The 25096-nt window shown below is 47.2% G+C and overlaps 1 protein-coding gene across 1 annotated transcript in view; it reads left to right on the top strand.

Moving 5' to 3' along the window:
• Positions 1-25096, top strand: part of LOC111960496 (unconventional myosin-Ic) — a 53748-nt gene that overhangs the window by 16926 nt on the left and 11726 nt on the right. The window contains exons 2-24 of the mRNA XM_023982503.1: positions 11486-11641; positions 11841-11956; positions 12969-13167; positions 13777-13857; positions 14131-14310; positions 15244-15342; positions 15984-16097; positions 16318-16389; positions 16558-16677; positions 17141-17214; positions 17325-17430; positions 18144-18224; positions 18435-18526; positions 18949-19043; positions 19213-19259; positions 19454-19534; positions 20122-20227; positions 21290-21407; positions 21736-21849; positions 22182-22258; positions 22371-22439; positions 22816-22900; positions 24778-24937. Coding sequence (XP_023838271.1) covers positions 11486-11641; positions 11841-11956; positions 12969-13167; positions 13777-13857; positions 14131-14310; positions 15244-15342; positions 15984-16097; positions 16318-16389; positions 16558-16677; positions 17141-17214; positions 17325-17430; positions 18144-18224; positions 18435-18526; positions 18949-19043; positions 19213-19259; positions 19454-19534; positions 20122-20227; positions 21290-21407; positions 21736-21849; positions 22182-22258; positions 22371-22439; positions 22816-22900; positions 24778-24937 — 2442 coding nt within the window. The remainder of the gene's footprint in view (positions 1-11485; positions 11642-11840; positions 11957-12968; positions 13168-13776; positions 13858-14130; positions 14311-15243; positions 15343-15983; positions 16098-16317; positions 16390-16557; positions 16678-17140; positions 17215-17324; positions 17431-18143; positions 18225-18434; positions 18527-18948; positions 19044-19212; positions 19260-19453; positions 19535-20121; positions 20228-21289; positions 21408-21735; positions 21850-22181; positions 22259-22370; positions 22440-22815; positions 22901-24777; positions 24938-25096) is intronic.

Below are 25096 nucleotides of genomic sequence, written 5' to 3'. Positions count from 1 at the left end.
GGGGTATAGGCTACAATTCCTGAGCGTAGCTCTGTAGCATATATTGGAGAGTACAGACAACAGAAAAGGGTACGTTTTGAAAAGTGAAGGTGAAGTTCTCATTTCTGACTGGCTCCTCTATCACATGCTACTACTGCCAGCTGAGCTGTAGGCTTGTCCAGTAGAGAGGGCTGTAGAGCGCAGCGTCAGCAGCAGGCAGGGGGGGAGGCTACAAGGCTGCGGACTACAGGGGGAATATGTCCAGAGCTTTACCTGAGCAGTGTTAGGGGCTTGCCTGGGGAACGCTGGGACCTGTCTGTAGGGTGGGGGCAGGAAAGGGAGAGCCACCAACCCCCAACATCCTCACCTGGGTCCTGTTCATTAGGCATGAAACGGAGAAAAACAGACTGAAACCGAGAGGGAGTACCTGGCTTTTCACACTACTGAGCCGAACTGAACAGAGCTAAACCAAGCTGTGCTGAGCTGGCCTGGTTATGCGCCCGCTAGAGCTGTGCTGAAAAGGATTATGTGAGAAATAAAATATCTGAGCCAGATATTACATTTTGGTTCAGAACGATAGTGTGAAAAGGGCACATGTGGCTTGGCTGTTAGCTGAAGCCACCAGGCACCTCCGCAGACAGAAAACACTGCCACCTGCTAATGATTCTCATAAAGTTGGAATTTCCTGGGCCTTTGTAGTACACCGCCATCCTACCCCTTAACTGTGGAGCTCACCACCACTGTCATGATTCAGGTTTTTCTAATGTTTTTCATTTTATTCGCCTCATTTCCACTCTTTAGGCCAGACGTCTGGACACAGATTAAGCCTACTAGTGGACTAAAAACCCTTTCAATGGCGATTCTCTATGGAGCATTATTTTTAATCCATGACCAGGCTTAATCTATGTAAACCCTCTCTTTGTGTTTAATCAGAGCTTGTTAAAGGGATATTACAAATCTAGAGTGTTTCCTTACCTTAAAAGCAGTATGTGGACAAGAAGAGACTGCAATCRACACTGATCTTGTTATTCCACACTGATCTTGTTATTCCACACTGATCTTGTTATTCCACACTGATCTTGTTATTCCACACTGATCACTTATTTTTTATATATATATAGATTAGGAAACCTATGTAATGTTGCTGAACTATCACTTTTTAAAGCTGCAATATGTCACTTTTTGGGGGACCGGACCAAATTCCCGTGGACGTGTGTTATAGATCTGTCATTCTCATTGAAAGCAAGTCTAAGAAGCGGTTGATCTGTTCTATGTGCGCTATTTTTATGGCTTCCCGTTTTTAAGTTTTGTCCTTGCGTCTTTTACTTTTAGGTTTCGTACACCAGCTTCAAACAATCGAACATCCAATATTGTTACTTATAGAACATTGTATTTTACAGCGGTTTAGATAGTAACATGATTCTCTACACCAGGGTTTCCCAAACTTGGTCCTGCCCCCCCCCACCTCACCCCCCGGTGCACGTTTTGGTTTTTGCCCTAGCACCACACAYRGAATTAAAATAATCAAAGCTTGATGATGAGTTGGTTGTTTAAATCAGCTGTGTAGTTCTAGGGCAAAAAACGAAATGTGCCCCCAGATGGGGCCACAGGACCGAGTTTGGGAAACCCTGCTCTACACTATACATGCTTGTTTTTTCACATAAACTGAAAATAAGTGAACAATTTTTGAATTTTAGCAACCAGGAAATGGCGATTTCAGCATAGAGCATCTTAAAATGTTTAAGCTAATATTACTTATTTATTTGATTCACGGGGAAGTGGCTAGTGTTGTGTTCAGTCTCTGACCGCCGGACTGCTCTGAACTAACTATGGACGGTGTCCCCAATGGCACCCTATTCCCTACATAGTGCACTACTTTTGACCAGAGACCTATGGAATAGGATGGCGTTTGGGTCGCAGGCCACGGTCATAATAACAGTTCTATCAGAGTAAAGTTAATGATGGAATCCTACTTAGTCACTTGTCAGCGTGGGGGTGGGAAAGAAACTGTGAGCTGCTCGGCAACATTAATCATGGCAATAGTGGAATGTTCTTCTCCTGTTAAATCACTGTCTCCTAAAAGAAAGGAGGGAGGGAGAGGAAGGAAGAAGCGAAGCTGTATGATTAAGCTGTAGTTCATAAAACATTTAGTAAAGTACCGTTTTTGTCTTTCTGTGCGAGTCATCCTGTATTCTCCCATAACTCCTCACAGGTCCCCTTCTCCTTGTACAGAGGGACACATTTCTCTCTCTCCAGGGGTGGTTAAGTCCAGATGTGTGTGTGTGTGTGTGCTTGAAGATGTTTTTGTGGAATTTCTTTATGCCCCATCTGCCTTGTTGAGGAGAGAGGAGAGAGGAGAGAGGAGAGAGGAGAGAGGAGAGAGAGCGAGGAGACGAGAGAAACTAAAACTACTTCACCTTCCACTGTAAATCCCTTGTTGGGCCCTGTGCTGGAGGAGCGAGGGAATGAAAGAGGGAGGGGGAGAGAAAAGGAGGGTGGAGTGTGTCACTCTACACAGGGACTGCTTCCTCTAGAGAAGAGGAGGAGGAGGAGGAGGAGGAGAGGCGGCAGCGGCAGCTGGGTCACTCCTACACATGGCTCCGGAGAAGTTGTAAAAACAAACGTTGCACGATCGCTCTGAAGTGGACGACTCACATTCTGGGAGTATTAAACAATTGTTAAAGCCGACCAATAAACAGGAAGGAGAGAGATGAAGTACAGAGCCACGGTAAGAGAAGAACTGCACGCTCACTCATTCTGCTCAAAGGCATTTGGAACTTGGAAGCAGCACTCTGCAATACAACAGTACACGTTTCATGCTGAGTCGTGTGTGTGTGTGCGCGCTTTAGTTTAAAAAAAGCCTCTAGCCAGTTTCTCCTGAGTCCTGATGCTGACCCACCTAGAATCCATCTATGAATTCATCTCCCAAGTTCTCTTCCTATCCAGGGTCGTATTCATTAGGCACCAAAACGGACTGAAACCGGAAGGGACTACACGAACCTGTCCAATAAGAAATTCTCTTTCTACATTTCCGTTGCAAAACGTTTCACAAAAATGTTCTGTATTGAATACCGCCCAGTTCTAATTTCTATGCGGTATCTATGTGGAGGTATCTGTTTGTGTTGGTGTGTTTGCGCCACCACAGTGTTGTAATGGCAGGCCTGTGTTGTGAGGCTGGGCCTGGATTCTTTGGCGCTGGGAGTGCGAGGGATGATGTTAATGAAGCTACTGTCACAGTACCGAGGCAGCGCTCCAAGTCTTCCCCAACCCCACTGCATATCTTCCGGTCACTTCCGCAGCCCGGGGACTCCATAGAGAGAGATGGATGACTCGTCATGGATATAACTTTTTTTTTTTTTTAGCATGGACATTGCCATTGAGGACTTCTGCCTTGCTTCGGACATTTTTAAAGTAGTCAACTGGGTGGGGATTCCTATTGGTTGTAGCCTCAACCCGTGCTGCCACAGACGCTATAATGGTACACATATAAAGATGATTCTATCTTTATGTGACTGAGTCTCTGGGGGAGGGGACTGGGAGGGAAGACTGGTAGTGTCCCATTAATCTGTTTCTTCCTGAAGTCTGCACTTGTTCCCTACTCCTATACAACTGTAAAACCATTGGATTGGTCAAGGCATAGGTTAGGAAGTTTCCATCGTTTACTTATACCTGTCATTTCATTCCAAATAATTTCCATCTTTTTATTTTGAGGACAGCACGCCCCAACTTTGGCTCCTACCGGCTCGTTGTCCTCAGCCTGTTTTCAAATCCCTTTTGAGGGGTGTGGTCACTTGAACCAATTCCCATGGAAAACCGTCGATTTGAGTGATATTTCCACCACCTCATTCAAAATCCCAATTCAACCCCTGGTTGTATGTCATAGCGTTTTGATAGACCAAATATGATTTGTACAGTTTCCATAGGTTTGTTTAGTTAACTTCAAGGTCACCGCGTGTTATCGAAAGAGTGCTAGTGTGTGTGTGAACCAATGCTGCTGTGAACCTCCAGCTAACTGCACACTGAAAGAGCATCTAATAAGGAAGATGTGGGCTAGCCCCTTTTTGAACAGGGTTGTATTCACTAGACCCCAAACGGAAGAAAACTGACCGGAACTACGAGGGCCTAGTCCACGGCTTTTCTTATTTGTTGCAAAACCAGGTGCCCCATTCCCAGGGTCTCCCATCTTGTAAGGAGTGCATTTAGAAGTGCATCTCTCCCTGTCAGTTGCTCCTGATTTTAGAATCTCATTGAGAGGAAATGCTGTTAATTTTAGTGGCACACTGCAATGAGGGGCTGGTGCACAGAGACCCACTGATTACAGAATACACGGAGTGTCCCCTGAGAGACTGAATGTGCAGTCACCGCTGCCTCTTATTGGCAGTACGGTTGCTTTTCGTTTTAATTGGCTGGTCTGCTGTAGTGAGGAAAGGACTAGTTTGCGGTACAGGAAAAGTTTAGCAGAAAGTAAGTTAGAGAATGGTGATTTGAACCTGTTGACTGGTGTTCTTGAAATGCCCTCCAACCATCCGGTTGGGTCTGTGTTTTGGGCTGGACATGAATCTTAGAACTTGTTCTTTTTTGAAGGGGAATATTTTTTTTTTGTTGAGTGGGAGATGGAGAATGTTGTCACCTGCTAACGTCGAGCTATTGTTGTCACACCTGTCCTTCCACTTTCCCCTATACACACACGTGCGTGCCTACACGCACCACCTTCACACACGTCCCTCTTTTCCAAGCCTTGAGGGGGGGGGGGGGACTCCATAGCAGTCAATCACCATCAAAACATGTCATAGCAAATACTGGTCTCCTTAGACCTCTTTAAAACAGCTCTTTCCAAGTCTGTCATCATAAACCCTTGTTGATTTCACTTCAGTAGGTTCTCAGTCTGTGTGTTGCCGTGTGAAATATTTCTACAGTGACACTTCCTATGAATACCCGCTTTGTAATGTATTATAAGCATTTATAACAAGCCATGCATTATAACACACGATATATGCACTAATAGCAGTTCAATATACCTGAAAGTTATGCTTTAAAAGTGAAAGTGCGTTGTGGTTTGATACATATCTTGACTGTTTTTGAACCATTTTGCTTCCTTGATAAATGGCCACTTTGACCTCACTTGCTGCCATGGAAAACCCAGAAGCTTCACAGTCTACAACCTTGAGAAAGACCATGACTGCTGTCCCCTATCAGTTCTGTAGTGAGTCACGTGTTTGATCCCATAATGTCTGAGAGACCTAAAGTATCAATCTGTGCTCGCGCTCTTTCCCTCTCGGCATTCCTCCGTTTTTAATAAGACGAAAGAGCGGGGGAGGGTCAGACACCTGATTCATGGTGTAAAAGTGTTCAAAAGGGTAAAACTCTGAGTGACTAACCATGCTCTCCGTAGGAGCAGATTACACGCATATTTGTTTTTAGTTACGCTGGCTGAATCGGAACAGAGGAAAATATTCTCCACTCTCCAACAGACATAAATCCCTCCCTATTCTTACTCTAATGCTACGGTTAGATAGCAGGAGGTAGACTGCAAACCGGATGTAATTGTTTTCAATGAGAGACCGACGGTAAATGTCGTTGAGGCTGGCGGTGAATTCCGTCAAATATTTCAACGTTTGTTGCCCTCAGTAGTCGTTATCTCCCCGATGTTGATTTCCAGTGTTTACTGAAATCACCATAGCAACGGATACAGTCGTGCTGGCTTGCTTTTGCCATCACCGGATTTCTTGTGCTGCTATGCCGACTGGTATGATGTTTTTGCTTCCCTCGTCTAAAATAAACGTCGCATTAGTTTTACTCTTCTACTGAGATCATTTACCTGAGAAAATATGATCAAGAAGTGACCTTTTTATAAAGAAGCCTTTATTCATGTGTAAACGTCAACCCCCCCAAATCTGAAAAGGCTAATAACATGAAATTCTATTATGTAATAATATAACAGGATACTATGGCTAAGGACCACTTACAGTTGATTCCGTTTAGAAACATAACCACTTACCATCCATTACAGTTACAGAGAGAGACTTGTATGTCAATTTGTCATAGCTGTTATACCTCAGACTTTAAAGATGCTGATAATGCAAATGAACCATTCAGCTGCTTGGTCCATACGCCATTCATAGGGCTTTTATAAACTCAGGGGAAAAAAGAAACGTCCCTTTTTCAGGACCCTGTCTTTCAAAGATAATTCATAAAAATCCAAATAACTTCACAGATCTTCATTGTAAAGGGTTTAAACACTGTTTCCCATGCTTGTTCAATGAACCCTGAACAATTAATGAACATGCACCTGTGGAAAGGTAATTAAGACACTAACCGCTTACAGACAGTAGGCAATTAAGGTCACAGTTATGAAAACTTAGGACACTAAAGAGGCCTTTCTACAGACTCTGGAAAAACACCAAAAGATAGATGCCCAGGGTCACTGCTCATCTGCGTGAATGTGCCTTAGGCATGCTGCAAGGAAGCATGAGGACTGCAGATGTGGCCAGGGCAATAAATTGCAATGTCCGTACTGTGAGACGCCTAAGACAGCGCTACAGGAAGACGGACAGCTGATCGATGGACAGCTGATCGATGGACAGCTGATCGTTCTCGCAGTGGCATACCACATGTAACAACACCTGCACAGGATCGGTACAGCCGAACATCACACCTGCGGGACAGGTACAGGATGCCAACAACTGCCGAGTTACACCAGGAACGCACAATCCCTCCATCAGTGCTCGGACTGTCCGCAATAGGCTGATAGGCTGGACTGATGGGTTGTAGGCCTGTTGTAAGGCAGGTCCTCACCAGACCTCACCAGCAACAACGTCGCCTATGGGCACAAACCCACCGTCGCTGGACCAGAAAAGACAGGCCAAAAGTGCTCTTCACTGATGAGTCGCGGTTTTGTCTCACCAGGGGTGATGGTCAGATTCACGTTTATCGTTGAAGGAATGAGCGTTACACCGAGGCCTGTACTCTGGAGCGGGATCAATTTGGAGGTGGATGGTCCGTCATGGTCTGGGGCGGTATGTCACAGCATCATCGGACTGAGCTTGTTGTCATTGCAGGCAATCTCAAAGCTGTGTGTTACAGGGAAGACATCCTCCTCCCTCATGTGGTACCCTTCCTGCAGGCTCATCCAGGCTCAACCCTCCAGCATGACAATGCCACCAGCCCATAACTAGCTCGTTCTTGCGTGATTTCCTGCAAGACAGGAATGTCAGTGTTCTGCCATGGCCAGCGAAGAGCCCGGATCTCAATCCATTGACCACGTCGGGACCTGTTGGATCGGGGTGAGGGCTGGGACTTCCCCCCAGAAATGTCCGGGAACTTGCAGGTTGGTGAAGAGTGTAACATCTCACAGCAAGAACTGGCAAGTCGGGTGCAGTCCATGAGGAGGAGATGCACTGCAGTACTTAATGCCTGTTGGCCACACCAGATACTGACTGTTACTTTTGATTTTGACCCCCCCCCCCCTTTGTTCAGGGACACATTCAATTTCTGTTAGTCACATGTCTGTGGAACTTGTTCAGTTTATGTCTCAGTTGTTGAATCTTATGTTCATACAATATATTACACATGTTAAGTTTGCTGAAAATAAACGCAGTTGACAGTGAGAGGACGTTTCTTTTTTTGCTGAGTTTATATCACAATTTAGACCTTTTAAGCAACCAAAGGACACGGCAAAGGGCAAGCATTGTTTTATGGTTATGTAGCAGACCCAGTCATTCCCCTTAGCCACACCCGGTTGTTCACTACTCTGTGCAGATGATGAGTGAGTGGGTGGGTGGGTGGGTGGGTAAGGGAGGGAGAGAGAACACAGCAGTAGGCCGTGTCGGGCTCCCGGCTCCTTTGTTTTCTCCACAGGATTTGGAAAAGGTGACAGCATGCTGTTAGCGGCAAGTACTGTAACGAGCGCAGGGGTGTTGGTGTGTTCAACAAAGACGTGTGGTGGGAAGGGGCAGAGGGTGGGGAGGCAGGAAAACACAACTGTAAAAGCCTCTTTTGAGGAACAATGAAGTAATGGAGAGAGAGAGGTGGTGTTGGGAGAACTCTGTGAGAAGGGGAAACCAAAAGGGGTTCCTCTCCCTGTCAGAGAGAACTCCCTCCCTGTGTTAAGAAGAACGTTGGCACTGTTCCATCGTTTCTTGAAACGCTTTCCCCATAGAAATAGAACCTATAGAACGGTTCATCATGGCATCATTAACTTATATGGGGAAGTCCATTCTAGTAATTCTATTTCTCTGGCTTTCCCCTTGCTGTTGGAGCCCCACCCACCCTCAGTCGGTGTCATCAACTTATTGTTGCGAGTTCGAATAGTAGAGTAGACAAGGTGCAATTTCAACATTTGATGGTGCATCAGAAGTTTTTCTCTTATGTCAGTTACTGATAGTCAATCAATTAGCCCATGTCAGCTAAAATGTTTTAGATTGCTAAATTAGTTTTGCGGCCAGCTATCTGAAGTTGTTATCGTGGTCAAATGACCAGTCCGGTGCCCCCCATTGATTTTGTTAGTCAGTCTCATGGATGTGGGTATGCAGACCCGCAAGCAACTGCGGCCCCTCGTGATGAGTTCAGATTTGTGGCCCCCACCCCCTCAGTTTCCCATCCCTGGATTACATGGCCAGATAACAGGTTTCTCACTAACTGGGAAAAATGGGGTTCCTCATCTCCCTGTCAGAGAGAGAACTCCTTCCCTGTGTCAAAAAGAATGTTGGCACTGTTCCATCATTTCTTGAAATGTTTTCCCATAGAAATATAATCAGTAGAATGAATGGTCCACACATGGCATCATTAGGGAAAGGGGGATACCTAGACAGTTGTACCACTGAATACATTAAAATGAAATGGGTCTTCCGCATTTAACCCAACCRCTCTGAATCAGAGAGGTGCGGGGAGCTGCCTTAATCAACATCCACATCTTCGACTAACTGCCTTGCTCAGGGTCAGAACGACAGATTTTTACCTTGTCAGCTCGGGGATTCGATCCAGCAACCTTTCGGTTACTGGCCCAAGGCTCTAACCACTAGGCTACCTGCTACCCCATAATTATATTGCTATGGCTTTCCCCTGGCTGTTGGAGCGATTTAGATGCCCAGATAACAGGCTTCTTGCTAACGAGCCCAACGAACCCTGGGAGAGAGACTACTCTCAGCGCAGCACCGCCCTGAGACGGACCACTTTTTCCTCAGGAACTGCAGGTTCTTTGTTCCTCTGGCCGTGTGAAACGATAGCCCACCAAGACTCGGGTCACCCCTCTCCATACCATTCGTTATGATCTGAAAAGGCAGAACGTATTCCAGATCAGCCCTCCTACTCTGGGGCTGTGAATACGGGCCTACGACTTGAAGGGGGGATGGTGGAGGAGAGAAAGGAGATGGAGGGGTGGTGTTGACGACCACAAACTACATAAAGCCCCTCGGAGGGATACAGTGTGAATGAAGTGTGAGTTAAAGAGGCTGGTGTGAAAGCTTGAGTCATCACCCTGTAAAGATTACAGATGTTGCATCTTAATTTGAGCCAGTTTGCTACAGCAGGAAAATAAACCTGCAGCAACAGGGAATGTGGATTTTAATTAATGGACATTTTTGCAAGGGTTGATACATCTTTCGTAAGGGAAAATCAAGTCTTAAATTTCAAAATGGAAATTCCGAACTTCAGAAGTCTTTTTAAACTTCAAATATACTGCATTGCAGGAACGTTCTCCTGCAACAGGATGATCACGTTAGTTATTCTAGCTGGAACAACTCACCCGCCATTAAGTCATAAAACAAAACAACATGAAATGTTGTAATTAGGTGTTGGTGTGCGGAGTCTCCTCGAGCCGAGGCAATTCATTAGCATTAAAGTCTGAAGGGCTCTACGCAGTCTATGCGAATGGAGCCGGATAGAGGTCCGTTTGCCTCGCTCTTTAGGAAGTTCTACGTATGTTTGTGCGGCTGCATTCATGGAAGGCAAATGGACCTCCGTCTGCTCCGTTTTGCATAGACTGTGTAGAGCCCTTAACGACCAGGGTTGCGGCACAATTGGCACCGTATTCCCTACAGTGCACTACTTCTAACCAGAGCCCTATGGGACCTAGTCAAAAGTAGTGCACTAATGTAGGGAGCAAGGTGCCATTTGTGAAAACTATTGGGGCTACTTCACTGTCATCTCTTCTGCCATCTCTCGTTATAGCTCCCTGTTGCATAAAGGTGAAGGAGGGATGAGGGAGAAGAATGAGGGAGAAGAATGAGGGAGAAGAATGAGGGAGAAGAATGAGGGAGAAGAATGAGGGAGAAGAATGAGGGAGAAGAATGAGGGAGAAGAATGAGGGGGGAGCAGGGTAGGGTACCGTGTGAAGCAGGGAGTTGTTTTTGGAACGTTGGGGGGAGTACAGTGATGGCGATGGATAAGGAATGGAACCGTTTCCTGGCACCACACGTTCCTCTCCAGTCTCCTCTCCTCCTCCGCTACACATGCGTGTTCTGTCTGTTTCCTCTGTCTCTCTGTCTCTCTCTCTGTGTGTGTGTGTGTGTTTTTGTCCTCTGTGATACAGGCCGTCTTGTCCACAGCTGCCTCACCTAGCCCTTAATTAGGAGGAGGAGCACCCCTCTCCATCCCCTGAGCCAAGGCCCTACTGTGTCAATAACGCAACAACAACACATGCAGCTGCTCTGTGGTGTGTGTGTGGCAATGAACATTTGTGTGTGGACCCGTGTGTGTGCTGGCATAATCATCGGTGCGTTCCCTGCCTCGTTGATGCGTCCAGAGCGTGGTGACAGATCTGTGTGGTACTGTATAGTGACTCTACTGTTTAGTGAGCCATGGATCTAGGTAACATTCGCGATCTGGTGCGTAAAACTCAAGTCTCCATCGTAGAAAACAGGTTTCTGGGCAAACGCATTGACAAGCTGAAGGATGTAAGTTAAGTGTTTTGAATGCACGTTTTATTTTTAGACTGGGGATTTTAGCTTGGGTGGGGCCTTTAAAGACTTTGGTTGAAGTGTTAACTTTTTTCTTTCGGGGTTTGGTTTTCCTCCGCTTCTAGTTGTAGCTTGCATAGGCTTACAAAATGAGTTATTTTCTAAGGAGGGCTCTTTGGTGTGGAACGCTGCAAAACTCCAGTTTCTACAATCACTTTCTGTCTGTGTATGTTATTGAATGTGGGGGGGAGAAGGCTCTTGCGCCAACTATTCTTTGTCATATTTTTGAACGGAAATGGGTACCTTTTTTGTGAAGCGTCATAGTGTGTGTCTTGAGGTACGTAGCTAGATTGAGGTACGTAGCTAGATTGAGGTACGTAGCTAGATTGAGGTACGTAGCTAGATTGAGGTACGTAGCTAGATTGAGGTACGTAGCTAGATTCCGGGGCTGTTCTGAGCGCTTGTCAAGCATAAATGAGCACATTGAGAGATGCTCACGCGCAATGTTGATTTCAATTTAACCAGGGTCTGCTTAGAATGTCTCTTTGCCATACCAATTTATATAATTGCTTCCTATTGCTAACCTCCTTKTCCCTCTCCCCTCCCTCCAGGCTGTGGGGAGTGACGGGGTGCGGATCACCATGGAGAGTGCCCTGACGGCCAGGGACCGGGTGGGTGTACAGGACTTTGTCCTGCTGGAGAACCACACCAGCGAGGCGGCCTTCATCGAGAACCTCCGCAAGCGCTTCAAGGAGAACCTCATCTATGTAAGGCGCCTACCCAGTTACTCTCACCTTCTGGGTCAACGCTTGTTTTTTTGTGTTCCGTTGCATAACATGTTGCTGACCTAATGAATTTGTGCCTGCTGAAAGAAATCAAAAATGGTGTACGTGTAGATGCAGCCCAGCGTTTCCCCCACTGTGTTGTCACCTCAGACACCATGAAGTCTCTCCCGGTCTCTCTCAGACGTACATCGGCTCAGTCCTGGTGTCGGTGAACCCCTACAAGGATCTGGAGATCTACACCAAGAACCACATGGAGCGTTACCGAGGCGTCAACTTCTACGAGGTCTCTCCCCACATGTGAGTAACCTGAACCCGGGTATCCCAACCCACCATCTCTCCCCCTTCTCCTCCTCTCCCATCCCAGTTGACTGAGTCATGGACTAACGGTTATGGAACGGAGGGTTTTCAGAGTGTCTGCTCAGCATACGTTATGTTGAGCCTGTTTGTTTTGAGTTGTTGGGCGAAGAGGGATTTCCTGMCCGGTTCCTCTGACTCTCTGACCACGGACGAACAATGGACTGTATTATTGGAGAGTCCTCCATGCGCTCAACGTTCCCGGCTTCGCTGCTCCTCGACTCTGTGTTTTTTCCCGTTCTACTCAACCATGTAGCCAAATGTTTTCTGTCTGTCTGAGGGGGGGGGGTGTGTGTTTTGGGAAGAGAGGGAATACGGAGGAGGGACAGAGATGAATTGGCGACTGGGTGAAGGGAGGAGGGCTGGGGGGATGGTGCAAGGTGGTACCAGAGGGGCGTTCCTCCTAGGAGGAGATTTTCCTGCCCCAGGCCTGACCCCCCCCCCCCCCCCCACCACCCTCTCCCGGGGCTTTCAGGTGGTGACTGATAGGGCTCTTATCGAGGGGTTGGCGCTAACGTTATCTCAATTCTATGTTTCAAGGGAAGGGGAAAGGGGGATACCTAGTCAGTTGCACAACTGAATGCACTCAACCTAAATGTGTCTCCCACATTTAACCCCACCCCTCTGAATCCACACCCATGTCATGTGGCAAAACAGGCTGAATAAACATGGAGCCTGGTGAAAATGAGTCATCAAAACAGGACCGTCATATCTCACTTACTGTGTGACCACCACACCTACCGAATGGGATCTTATTTCAAAGGGTAGAATCATCTTTATTCACCAGGTACATTTGCATGGACCAGGAATTTGACCTGGTGAAATGGTGCGGACAATAAAAACAATATATAGACAAAATAATTAAAAACGAATCCAAACCTTTTGTATCTGCGCAGTTCTTCCTCCTCTACAGTACTTCACTGACTCATGCTCTCTCTCTCTTCCCTCCTTRCAGCTACGCAGTGTCTGACAACTCCTACCGGTCCATGCGGACGGAGCGTAAGGACCAGTGCATCCTCATCTCGGGGGAGAGCGGTGCCGGCAAGACGGAGGCCTCAAAGAAGATCCTGCAGTACTACGCCGTGACCTGTCCCGCCAGCAACCAGGTGGAGACGGTCAAGGACCGCCTGCTGCAGTCCAACCCTGTCCTAGAGGTGAACGCCGGGGGGATTCCACGTCATCCGTTATCCGTTGCATGTGCCTGGCTTGGTCCAGTCTAAAACAAGATGTCATATTTCTGTGTGTGTATCTGTGGCCTCTCCTGGAGTGTGAGCGGGGGTCTCTACTCATGTAGTGTACTGTGTTGAGCTGTGGTGTGTTGGCTGGGCTAGTGGCGTACAGACCAATGGGGAGCAGGTGTGTTACGATCACAGCAGAGCAGTACAGACAGACAGACAGACGGGGAGAAGGTGTGTTAGGATCACAGTAGATCTGGTACAGACAGACAGATGGGGAGAAGATGTGTTAGGATCACAGCAGAACAGAGCGATCCAGACTGACTGCCTGCCCTGTAATCTAGCCCCGTGTCTCAGCCACAGCACAACACACCTGACTGTCTGACCTCACTTTAACACATCTGTCTACCTCCTCCCCTCCCATTTCACCCTCTCCGTCCTCTCTCCTGTCTCCCACTCTTTTCTCTCTTCTTTCTTTGTGGACCCCCCCCTCTTTTATCCTCTGCCTCCCTCCTCTCTGCCTCCCTCCTCTCTGCCTCCCTCCTCTCTGCATCCCTCCTCTCTGCCTCCCTATGTGTGTGATCCCAGGCTTTTGGAAACGCCAAAACGTTGCGCAACGACAACTCCAGCCGCTTCGGCAAATACATGGACATCCAGTTTGACTTCAAGGTGAGTGGTCACAAACACAGACGCACACACAATGACAGAGTATGTTCCGGTAAGGTGGATACCAGTATATAACCACTGCCAGTCCTTCCATATTAACTTGTACAATATGTTTATTTTTCCACTCCTACGTTACTGTACTGTCCATGGGGCGCGTTCGTTTCCTGGGGGCGTGTACACCTGCATGTGGCCCTGTGTCTGTCTCAGTATCCTTGCATCACCACCCTCTCCTCCTCTTCCTCCCCCTTTCCCCGGTTCCCTCTCTCCCGCCGGCAGGGTGCACCGGTGGGGGGCCACATCCTCAACTACCTGCTGGAGAAGTCACGGGTGGTGCACCAAAACCACGGCGAGAGGAACTTCCACATCTTCTACCAGCTGATTGAGGGGGGTGAAGAGGATCTGCTGCGGCGCCTGGGCCTGGAGAGGAACCCCCAACAGTACCAGTACCTCGTCAAGGTGGGACGCAGCAGAGTTTCACTCTATGGTTGGGTCTGGAATGGGACACGGTTCCCTTTTGGACCAGAGTCTGTCCAGCTGTTTGGGGCTCAGGTCAAAAGTCATGCAATCGTGTGGGATTTGAGATTTATCCCCAAGCCTCTCCTTTAGGGCAGGAAGAGGTGTGTCTGTGGCTGCAGTTATCCCTGCCTTCTCTCTCGCTCTCTCGTTCGCGTTCTCTCTCTCTCGTTCTCTCTCTCTCGTTCTCTCTCTCTCGTTCTCTCTCTCTCGTTCTCTCTCTCTCTCGTTCTCTCTCTCTCTCTTCTCTTCTCTCTCTCGTTCTCGTCTCCTCTCGTTTCTCTCTCTCTCGTCTCTCTCTCTCTCGTTCTCTCTCTCTCTCGTTCTCTCTCGCTCTCTCTCTCATCCATCCATCGCTCTCTCACTGACGTTCTCTCTCGTGTTGTCTCTAGCCCAGTGGGAGTCTGCTTAATGGACCCAGTGTGTTATTAGTGTTGCTATAGAGACACTCTCAGGTGAAGGAGATGACTATCCCTACTTACTCCCCCACTGAGACCTACAAGACTTCTGCAAAAACACACACACACACGTCCGCACCTAATTTAGTCAGCCAATGAACGTGTGTGTGAGTGTTCAGTATGTGATGTGCACATGTGTGTCTGTGTTCGCTGAATCTACAATTTAGTACGCATACGTGTACAGCCTGTAGAGATAAACCATGCGAAACATGAAACTGCCCGTCTCAAAATACATCTGGAAATCTCTTCACCTTCACCTTGGGGGATGTTTTGTTTTAACTTCACACCTTTCTTTTGTACTTGTCTTACTAACACGAGCGTCTGTCTTCTGTTTCTAACACCGATTCAGCGGTTGGCTGCTTTGTTGAGGGAAGTTTTTACTTGCGATGTAGCAATGTGGTGTTTTTGGGTTTCTCAGGGGAACTGTCCCAAGGTGAGCTCCATCAACGACCGCAGTGACTGGAAGGTGGTGAGGAAGGCTCTGTCTGTCATCGGCTTCAACGAGGACGAGGTGGAGGTAAGAACCTGTTATTGCCACCGTGACGTCAGCCACTGAGGTAGTGTGTCGTCGGTTACCTCGAATACTACTACTGAGTACTTATTCCGTTTGACTGTCTGACCAATCACGTCTGTGCTTTGGGTTCCACCCTCTGTTTTGCTACTGTAGTTGTTCAGTGGCATGCTGTATGCCCCTTTTTGTGCTGCGGTCTTGTGCATATAGTCCGGTTGTGTGACTGTCTATATTGACCAATAAAGTGATCTTATCTTACAGGGGGTGAAGAGAGGGTGTGGGTGTGATGAGAGAGCTGATTTGTGCTTTGTGGGAGTGTCTCTTGCATTTTCATGACTGTAGTCTGGGCTTGTGGCCAGAGCTCAGTGTGTATCAGTTTAGAAAGGGGAGAGAGCAGGTGGTTATCTATTGTATACAGTACTTACACACACACACACACACACAAGGCCAACTTCACTATATGCTTGCATGTGGGGGGAGGATGGTTGGCCCCCTTTTAGTTAAATTATATTTCATAAAGCCTAATTTAATTCTTTCAGACATCAAGATAGCGTTGTCTTTTAGCACATCGCAATAAAATGTGTGTAATCTTATCATGTCTAATCTTCACATGGCTTCTCTCTCTCTCTCCTCTCGTCTCTCCCTAGGAGCTGTTAAACATTATTGCCAGTGTTCTTCACTTGGGCAACATTCAGTATGGAGGAGAGGACAGCGGCAATGCCTACATCACTACAGACACACAGATCAAATACCTGGCGAGGGTATGACCTCTCCCCCCCTTACTACGGTGTACCCACGGAAACACTACTCGTACTACACTCAGTCAATCGTGTACCGTGTCAATACTCAGTCATAACACATTACTCTCTTCCTAGCTCCGCACTTTCACTACTCATTGTCTCAGTAGGATGGATAACATTGACGCTGGTTTTGAATGAATTTGGATGTGTGTTGATGTTTGTTGTTGTTGACGTTTTGCAGTTACTGGGTGTGGATGGCTTGGTCCTGAAAGAGGCGCTAACGCACAAAACGATCATCGCCAAAGGGGAAGAGGTAGGCTGGAACCTTCCCTACGTGCTCTTTATATTACGCTCTGTGAGAAATGTTCTATAGTCAACATAGAARGGCTCCTCGGTACCTCGGCAGGTGAGGAATTGTGGAAGGACTGTTTCCATTGTTCTCTGTGTGTGTCCGTGTCTGATCTGTGTGTGCGTCCTCCAGCTGAAGAGCCCTCTGAACCTGGAGCAGGCGGCGTCGGCCCGGGACGCCCTGTCTAAGGCCGTGTACGGCCGCACCTTCACCTGGCTCGTCAACAAGATCAACGTCTCCCTGGCTTACAAGGTAACACACAAACACACACACACACACGTGAACTAACGCCCCGTTCACCTCTGACCCCCTCCCCTCCGTTGGCATGATATCCCTATATCTACCACAGTCTTCTGCCTCTCCTGTKAGCCTGCACTTTTGACCTATTAGCTGGCCATTTCATAGACCGTGYCGGTAGGACTCCCCCTTGTGGATGTGTTGTAATACTACGTCAGAGCAGTAACGCTAATTCAACTGCACTGCGTTTCTGTACAGGCTATTGTCTGATGGGGATTAGGTCAGTGCATATTTGAGCTGTGAGGTACTCTCTAACCGTAATGCGTCTAGTCCATGTCTGTTGTGAGTTTGTCATTCAGCAGTGCTTATCATGCTGTATTTAGGTACGCATGTTAACAAATGATGAGTCTGTTGGCTTACACGGTTTACGAGAAGTTTACGAATGCTCCTACATGAAAGCTGTCATTTCTTCTTCTAGGATGAGACTTATAAGAACGCTTCAGTCATTGGCCTCCTGGATATCTATGGTTTTGAAGTCTTCCAGCACAACAGGTACCAGAGGAATATAGAACTCATTTTCCCATAATCCGTTGTATTTTCGACAGCGTTTACCATTTACTGTCATTTTACGGTTCATCTGTAATCGTGTGTACGTGTCGCAGTTTTGAGCAGTTCTGCATTAACTACTGTAACGAGAAGCTGCAGCAGCTCTTCATCGAGCTCACCCTCAAGTCCGAGCAGGATGAGTACGAAGCAGAGGGAATCACGGTGAGACTGCTCTCTCTTTCTCCTATCAGGCCATCTCGTTCTCCATCCCCTCTCAGCCCTCCGCCTCTGCTTCTATCCGTCTTGGAGGGACCTTCCCTTCCCTCTACTGCACTCCTCCATCTTTTCATTCTCCCTTTACCACTCCCCTCTACCTCTCTTCTGTCCCGTGCTATCCTTCCACCTTCTCCCTATCGGCTTTGTATGACTGTCTACACGGTGATTGGTTGCTCGCTCCACTACGGTTCAGGGCCCGTGTTGCCAAAGAATCTCAGAACAGGAGTGCTGCTGATCTAGGATCAGTTGAGGCTTTTAGATCATAATGACTGAGATTATATGAAAAAGGGGGGGCCTGATCATACATCCGCACTCTTACTGAGACGCTTTGTGAATACGGGCCCATGAGGGAGAGCGATTAATATCCAGTCACTCATTCGTCAAAGGGGACGTTATTGTACAACGTGTAATGTGGGCTGCATTTGTGATGATGATAATGTGGTGGTAAACCTGTTAATAAAGTGACAGTGAACTGTGTGCGGGAGCAAACAGCCATGAAGGTTTGTTTGACCGTATGCATAGAGTGGGTTCAGAATGTCCTCCTTGTCCCGGATTCTCAGCATTCTGTCAATGTTTTGTTTTACAACCGTTCAAACGGTTGTTCCCGTCTTCTAAACAAGCGATTAAAAGATGCCGTTGTGTTCCTTGCTGTCTCACAGTGGGAGCCTGTGCAGTACTTCAACAACAAGATCATCTGTGATCTTGTGGAGGAGAAGTTCAAAGGCATCATCTCCATTCTGGTGAGAATCCGTTTCAGTCTTTAATGTAACCCTGAGCTTTTCAAGTTGACCTTTCCCCTTTCTCTCGCCTCTTGGCCCCTCTGCGTCTGGTATGTCCTACTGTCACAGTCAACTGTCCATCTAATGTATTTCTCTCTCTTTCATTCTCTTTCTCTCTCTCTCTTTCATTTTCTCTCTTTCATTCTCTCTCTTTCATTTTCTCTCTGTCAGGATGAGGAGTGCCTGAGGCCAGGGGACGCCAGTGACCTCACCTTCCTGGAGAAGTTGGAGAATACTGTGGGAGGCCACGCCCACTTGACAACGTGAGTCTGCGCACATACGAGCGCACGCGTACAAACCTCCCTCTGCTAACAGAGCAACAGGAGATGTCGTGAGAGCTGGCTGTCAGTTGACTTTGTCAGGACACAGAAGCCCGTAGACAATACATGAATCAACAGAGTTGTAATGCTTGGTCTGCAGTAGTGCATAACTATTAAAAACAAAATATCTGTTGGGAACAAAATGCACACGAGTTAAAGGAGAACTCCTTCCATTAGTCCGTTGTAAGCATAAGTCGTGTTCATTAGGTACCAAATGGAAGAAAACAGGTTGAAACCGGGAGGGATTACATGAAAGTGTTTTAATAAGAAAAGCTTGTTTTTGTTTTCCGTTGCAAAATGTTTTGCTACGGGGTCTATGGTGTGCCCTGACGAATAGTCACTTGTTGTTGATGTGTTCCTCCTAGTCACAAGCTGGCCGACGGAAAGACCCGGAAGGTGATGGGCCGAGAGGAGTTCAGACTGCTGCACTACGCTGGAGAGGTCAACTACAATGTCAACGGTGTGTGTGTGGAGCAGCAGCAGTGTCAATTGTTAGGGGGAAGCGAGAGGGAGAAGACCAGAGGAAGGATGTTCTTGAAGTGGTCTGTCACTGTGTGTGTAATCATTCTTTCCCCCAACCTTACTTGGAGTGCATGTGATCTTACTCTCTCTCTCTCTTCCCCCTCTAGGCTTCCTGGACAAGAACAATGACCTCCTCTTCAGGAACTTGAAAGAGGTGAGAGGGAGAATTCAGGCCAAAAGGGGAAAGGATTTAGATGGTAGATGGATGATATGACTCTGAGATTGTGTTGTTACTTATGTCGACTCTCTCTGCCTCTGTCTTACACCGTGTGTGTGAGTTTGTAGAACAGTCTGGTAGTTCTAGTCGTAGTGAGTTGTACTCATTCTCTGTGCGTTGTCCATCCACAGGTCATGTGTATGTCTGATAATAAGATTCTGACCCAGTGCTTTGACCGGGCGGAGCTGAAGGACAGCAAGAGACCTGAGACGGTGAGAACAGCCATTACCCTGTAGTACCACTCAGAGGGCAAAGGTCATAGGTACGCCCATGGGCACGCACCAATACATGCATGTCTGCAATGTACCCCAAAGCATACACTGATGCACAATCACAGACTCATATATACATGTCCTGTCTCATACACACTTACAAACAGCCACTTATTTATATTCTGTGGATCTTCTTCCCGCCACACTGAAGGGTAGAGTGAGTGACAGGGGAATCTCTGCTCCCCGCTCACACACTCAGGAATGCCCTGACACTTGGTTGCCCTCCACACACACACACACACACACACACAGTGGAGGCCCATTGGTTGTGGGTCGCTGGTGTCGAGTCCGTTGACTGATTGTGTTCATTGTTGACGAGACGCGCTCTCTCTCTCTCCATCCCTACCCCCAACCCTGTCACTGCCCCCAACCCTGTCACGTCACACTGGGACCTGTGTTCTGTCCAGTCTCGGCCTCAGTCCAGCCAGCAGCCGTCCTTTCTGCTCCTCTCCTCTTCCTGCACCTCTCCTCTCTACATCCCTCGCTCAGTGCTCACTCTCGTTCTTTGTTTCTGTCTCTGCCTCCAGGCAGCGACCCAGTTCAAGACCAGCCTGGCGAAGTTAATGGAGATCCTGATGTCCAAGGAGCCGTCGTACGTGCGCTGCATCAAGCCCAACGATGCCAAGCAAGCAGGTAGGAAGGAACCGATGCATTGCTCGCACCGCGCTGTCAACAGGGTCGTATTCATTAGGGCACACCGGCGCAAAATGTTTCAAAACGTTCAACGGAAAACTAAAATGAGCTTTTCTGATTTGGTCATGGTAGTCCCTCCTTGTTCTAGTACATTTGCTTCCGTTTGGTGCCTAATGAATACAGTGTTTCACCTATATGCATTTAGCAGTGGCGCACCGCTGCATGAATACATGTTTGTTTATTTTTCGGAATGGTAAAACTCTTTCAGTGTAAACTTAAACGGCTAACACCAGGTATAAAATATGTATAAAATATGTCTTATTATATTTTTAAATAAGATCATCTCTGAGAACTAAAAGTCACCAAAATAAAAACTAGACAGCATCAAAAATTCTAAAAATGGCATGGCTTGGGGCCCTCATTTGATTTTGATATGTTTAAGTAATTCCGATCGCATAAGAACACGGCATAAGCCATTGCAGGAAATTAGCTTTGAAACTGCAATTTCTCTCTCAGCCCCATGACAAAATATGTAGAATTGCCGGGAAACTAACTTTAAAACTGTGAAATTGTCTCTCAGCCGTTAACTATGCCATCTGCTATCACACTTACTTAGGTTTTCTGTGCCAGTTCAATATWTTTTTTTWAATAATATCTTGTCTGTCTTGTATCTACGATTCTTAAATCTGACCTTGCGTTTTGATTGTTTTCAGTGACATRAARGGCAGCACTGTACTTCACACTGCGTTGCTCAGTATATCGAGCTGGRCTTTGTCAATAGATGGCCTTCTGTGTCTTTCCTACTGTTGCTCTTTCTCTCCTCACTCCTACCCTCCTTATTGTCCATTGTCTGCATTTCTGGGACTAAGTCGGAGCAATTGTGTTTTTATGGTTTGCTTGAATAAGCATCACGCGATGCTGCTAACAACTGTAACAACAAACCATTCAACAGAAGCAAAAAGGGAAAATGTCAATAAAAAGTATTGCAATCTCACCAGTTATGTACTACTGTAACTCAGGCTAATGTGGTTTCTCTCCCTCTCACCTCTATCTCTCTCTCAGGACGGTTCGACGAGGTTCTCATCAGGCATCAGGTGAAGTACCTGGGTCTGATGGAGAACCTGCGCGTGAGGAGAGCTGGCTTTGCCTACCGCCGCCACTATGAGACCTTCCTCCAGAGGTGACTATGGCTCGGAGCTAGTCCTGCCTGGCTCGGAGCTAGTCCTGCCTGGCTCGGAGCTAGTCCTGCCTGGCTCGGAGCTAGTCCTGCCTGGCTCGGAGCTAGTTCCCTGCCTGGCTCGGAGCTAGTCCTGCCTCTATCAGGCTTGAATGTKGTTCKCTGYCATTATAGGTTRATTCAATGGCAYATTKAWMAATTATGTTAGKAAATRAYTACACCTGRAAGTGATTYYRRAATCACCACAARTYTTCAAAGTTAGTGATATAACCTAAATGTAATATTTTGCATATAATATACCAGTGTGTGTTGTTTTGTCTGTCCCTGGCAGGTATAAGTCCCTGTGCCCGGAGACCTGGCCTAGCTGGCAGGGCAAGCTGGCAGACGGAGTCTCRACACTGGTCAAACACCTGGGTTACAAACCTGAGGAGTACAAYCTGGGCAGGTGAGACCCTTATCCAGTGACAACAGTCATGACGGTACACACACACACACACACACACACACACACACACACACACACACACACACGTGCTAATTCTAGTGACATGCATGTATCTCCCATTAGTTTATCTACATCCCATCTCCCTAACGAGTTTAGTGTCCACTCTGTGTTGATCTAATCCTGTAACTCTGCCTACTCTCAGGGAAAGGCAGAAGTTCATTATCTCGTCAGGGCTGAACTAAATCCCTCCCAGTGCTGAACACACTCTGAATGCCCCTGTGTGTTGTATAAAGGCACACTGCCAGCTTAGTGGCTCTCCGTTTGCTTTACAGATCCAAAATCTTCATCCGTTTTCCAAAGACCCTGTTCGCCACAGAGGACGCGCTGGAAACGAGGAAACACAGCCTTGGTGAGAGAGTCACGTATCACATGGTCTTAGTTGACGGCCGTCACCTGCTGTCTCTCCGGACTGTAGTATCCGAACCCTCTGAACATCTTTGTCTATCTCTTTCTCTCTTCAGCCAGCAAACTGCAGTCATCCTGGAAGGGATACAGCCAGAAGACCAAATACCGCAAACTCAGATCATCAGGTAGGAGGGCTACTCTTAACCTCTACGTCCGTGTCAGCAAGCATTTAGCTCTTCTATATGCACTGTGCATGTCTATTCGATTACATTTACATTTACATTTAAGTCATTTAGCAGACGCTCTTATCCAGAGCGATTACTCTTGTCTTGTTCAGTTGGATGTTGTACTAAGCCTTTCAGAGTAGGAGTGCAGGCTTCAGATCAGTTTTCATCACAATGAATAAGATTGCATGGACAGACGGGACCTGATCCTAGATCAGCACTGCTACTGTGAGACGCTTGATACAGACGGGCCCAGGTCTTGATTCTCTCGTCGCTGGATCTCAATGAACTCGGGTTAAATAATAAGTCAATTCATAAATTGTGTGTCCCTCTCCAGCGGTGGTGGTCCAGGCGTGGTGGAGGGGCATCCTGGCCTGTAGGAGGGCACAGCGCAAGAGGCAGGCCGCCAACACCATCCGCAGGTGGGTCTCTATTGGGCACGAGTTTAACTTACAGTGGGGAGAACAAGTATTTGATACACTGCCAATTTTGCAGGTTTTCCTACTTACAAAGCATGTAGAGGTCTGTAATTTTTATCATAGGTACACTTCAACTGTGAGAGACGGAATCTAAACAAAAATCCAGAAAATCACATTGTTTGATTTTTAAGTAAATTATGCATTTTATTGCAGACATAAGTATTTGATACATCAGAAAAGCAGAACTTAATATTTGGTACAAGAAACCTTTGTTTGCAATTACAGAGATCATACGTTTCCTGTAGTTCTTGACCAGGTTTGCACACACTGCAGCAGGGATTTTGTCCCACTCCTCCATACAGACCTTCTCTAGATCCTTCAGGTTTCGGGGCTGTCGCTGGGCAATACGGACTTTCAGCTCCCTCCAAAGATTTTCTATTGGTTCAGGTCTGGAGACTGGCTAGGCCACTCCAGGACCTTGAGATGCTTCTCACGGAGCCACTCTTTAGTTGCCCTGGCTGTGTGTTTCGGGTCGTTGTCATGCTGGAAGACCCAGCCACGACCCATCTTCAATGCTCTTACTGAGGAAGGAGTTGTTGGCCAAGACCTCGCGATACATGGCCCCATCCATCCTCCCCTCAATACGGTGCAGTCGTCCTGTCCCTTTGCAGAAAAGCATCCCCAAAGAATGATGTTTCCACCTCCATGCTTCACAGTTGGGATGGTGTTCTTGGGTTGTACTCATCCTTCTTCTTCCTCCAAACACGGCGATGGAGTTTAGACCAAAAAGCTCTATTTTTGAATCATCAGACCACATGACCTTCTCCCATTCCTCCTCTGGATCATCCAGATGGTCATTGGCAAACTTCAGACGGGCCTGGACATGCGCTGGCTTGAGCAGGGGACCTTGCGTGCGCTGCAGGATTTTAATCCATGACGGCGTAGTGTGTTACTAATGGTTTCTTTGAGACTGTGGTCCCAGCTCTCTTCAGGTCATTGACCAGGTCCTGCCGTGTAGTTCTGGGCTGATCCCTCACCTTCCTCATGATCAATGATGCCCCACGAGTGAGATCTTGCATGGAGCCCCAGACCGAGGGTGATTGACCGTCATCTTGAACTTCTTCCATTTTCTAATAATTGCGCCAACAGTTGTTGCCTTCTCACCAAGCTGCTTGCCTATTGTCCTGTAGCCCATCCCAGCCTGTGCAGGTCTACATTTTTAGCCCTGATGTCCTTACACAGCTCTCTGGTCTTGGCCATTGTGGAGAGGTTGGAGTCTGTTTGATTGAGTGTGTGGACAGGTGTCTTTTTAACAGGTAACGAGTTCAAACAGGTGCAGTTAATACAGGTAATGAGTGGAGAACAGGAGGGCTTCTTAAAGAAAAACTAACAGGTCTGTGAGAGCCGGAATTCTTACTGGTTGGTAGGTGATCAAATACTTATGTCATGCAATAAAATGCAATTAATTACTAAAAATCATACAATGTGATTTTCTTGATTTTTGTTTTAGATTCTGTCTCTCACAGTTGAAGTGTACCTATGATAAAAATGACAGACCTCTACATGCTTTGTAAGTAGGAAACCTGCAAAATCGGCAGTGTATCAAATACTTGTTCTCCCCACTGTAACTAGGAGGTGAAAGAAAGTTCATGAATATTCATTAGCTTGTGACACTGCTCTCGGCTCAATGGCTCCCTTGGATTACTGACACGAGTTCTACTCATATGGAGAAACTTTAAGTATTTACCCAGACGACATCCACACGTGTTTTGGGCCACTGTGATGTTTGCGGTGTTGTGTTGATGTGTAGAAGTTCTTATCAATTTGTTGACGAATGTGTGCAGGAGTGTTTACAAAGCTCTCTGTCTGTGTCTTCTCAGGTTCATCAAGGGCTTCATCTACCGCCATAATGAGCGCTGTCCTGAGAATGAGTACTTCCTGGATTATGTGCGCTACTCCTTCCTGATGAAGCTGCGCAGGAACCTCCCCAAGTCAGTCCTGGACAAAAGCTGGCCCACGCCACCGACCGCCCTCATCGAGGTAACGCAACATTACACGAGACACAGAACTAGTCAGTAAACAGTCTCAATCACATTTAAATGTACTATGATGTAGGTCAGGGGTTCCCAGACTTTTTTCACTCAGGCCCCCCCCCGTCCAGCATTGGGAACATTGCGCGCCCACCACCCTGTTTCTCTG

The sequence above is a fragment of the Salvelinus sp. IW2-2015 genome, linkage group LG4p, assembly GCF_002910315.2.
Source record: "Salvelinus sp. IW2-2015 linkage group LG4p, ASM291031v2, whole genome shotgun sequence".
Classification (NCBI taxonomy): Eukaryota; Metazoa; Chordata; class Actinopteri; order Salmoniformes; family Salmonidae; genus Salvelinus; species Salvelinus sp. IW2-2015.
The sequence above is the reverse complement of the archived record's forward strand: the minus strand, read 5'-3'. Positions and strand labels throughout refer to the sequence as shown.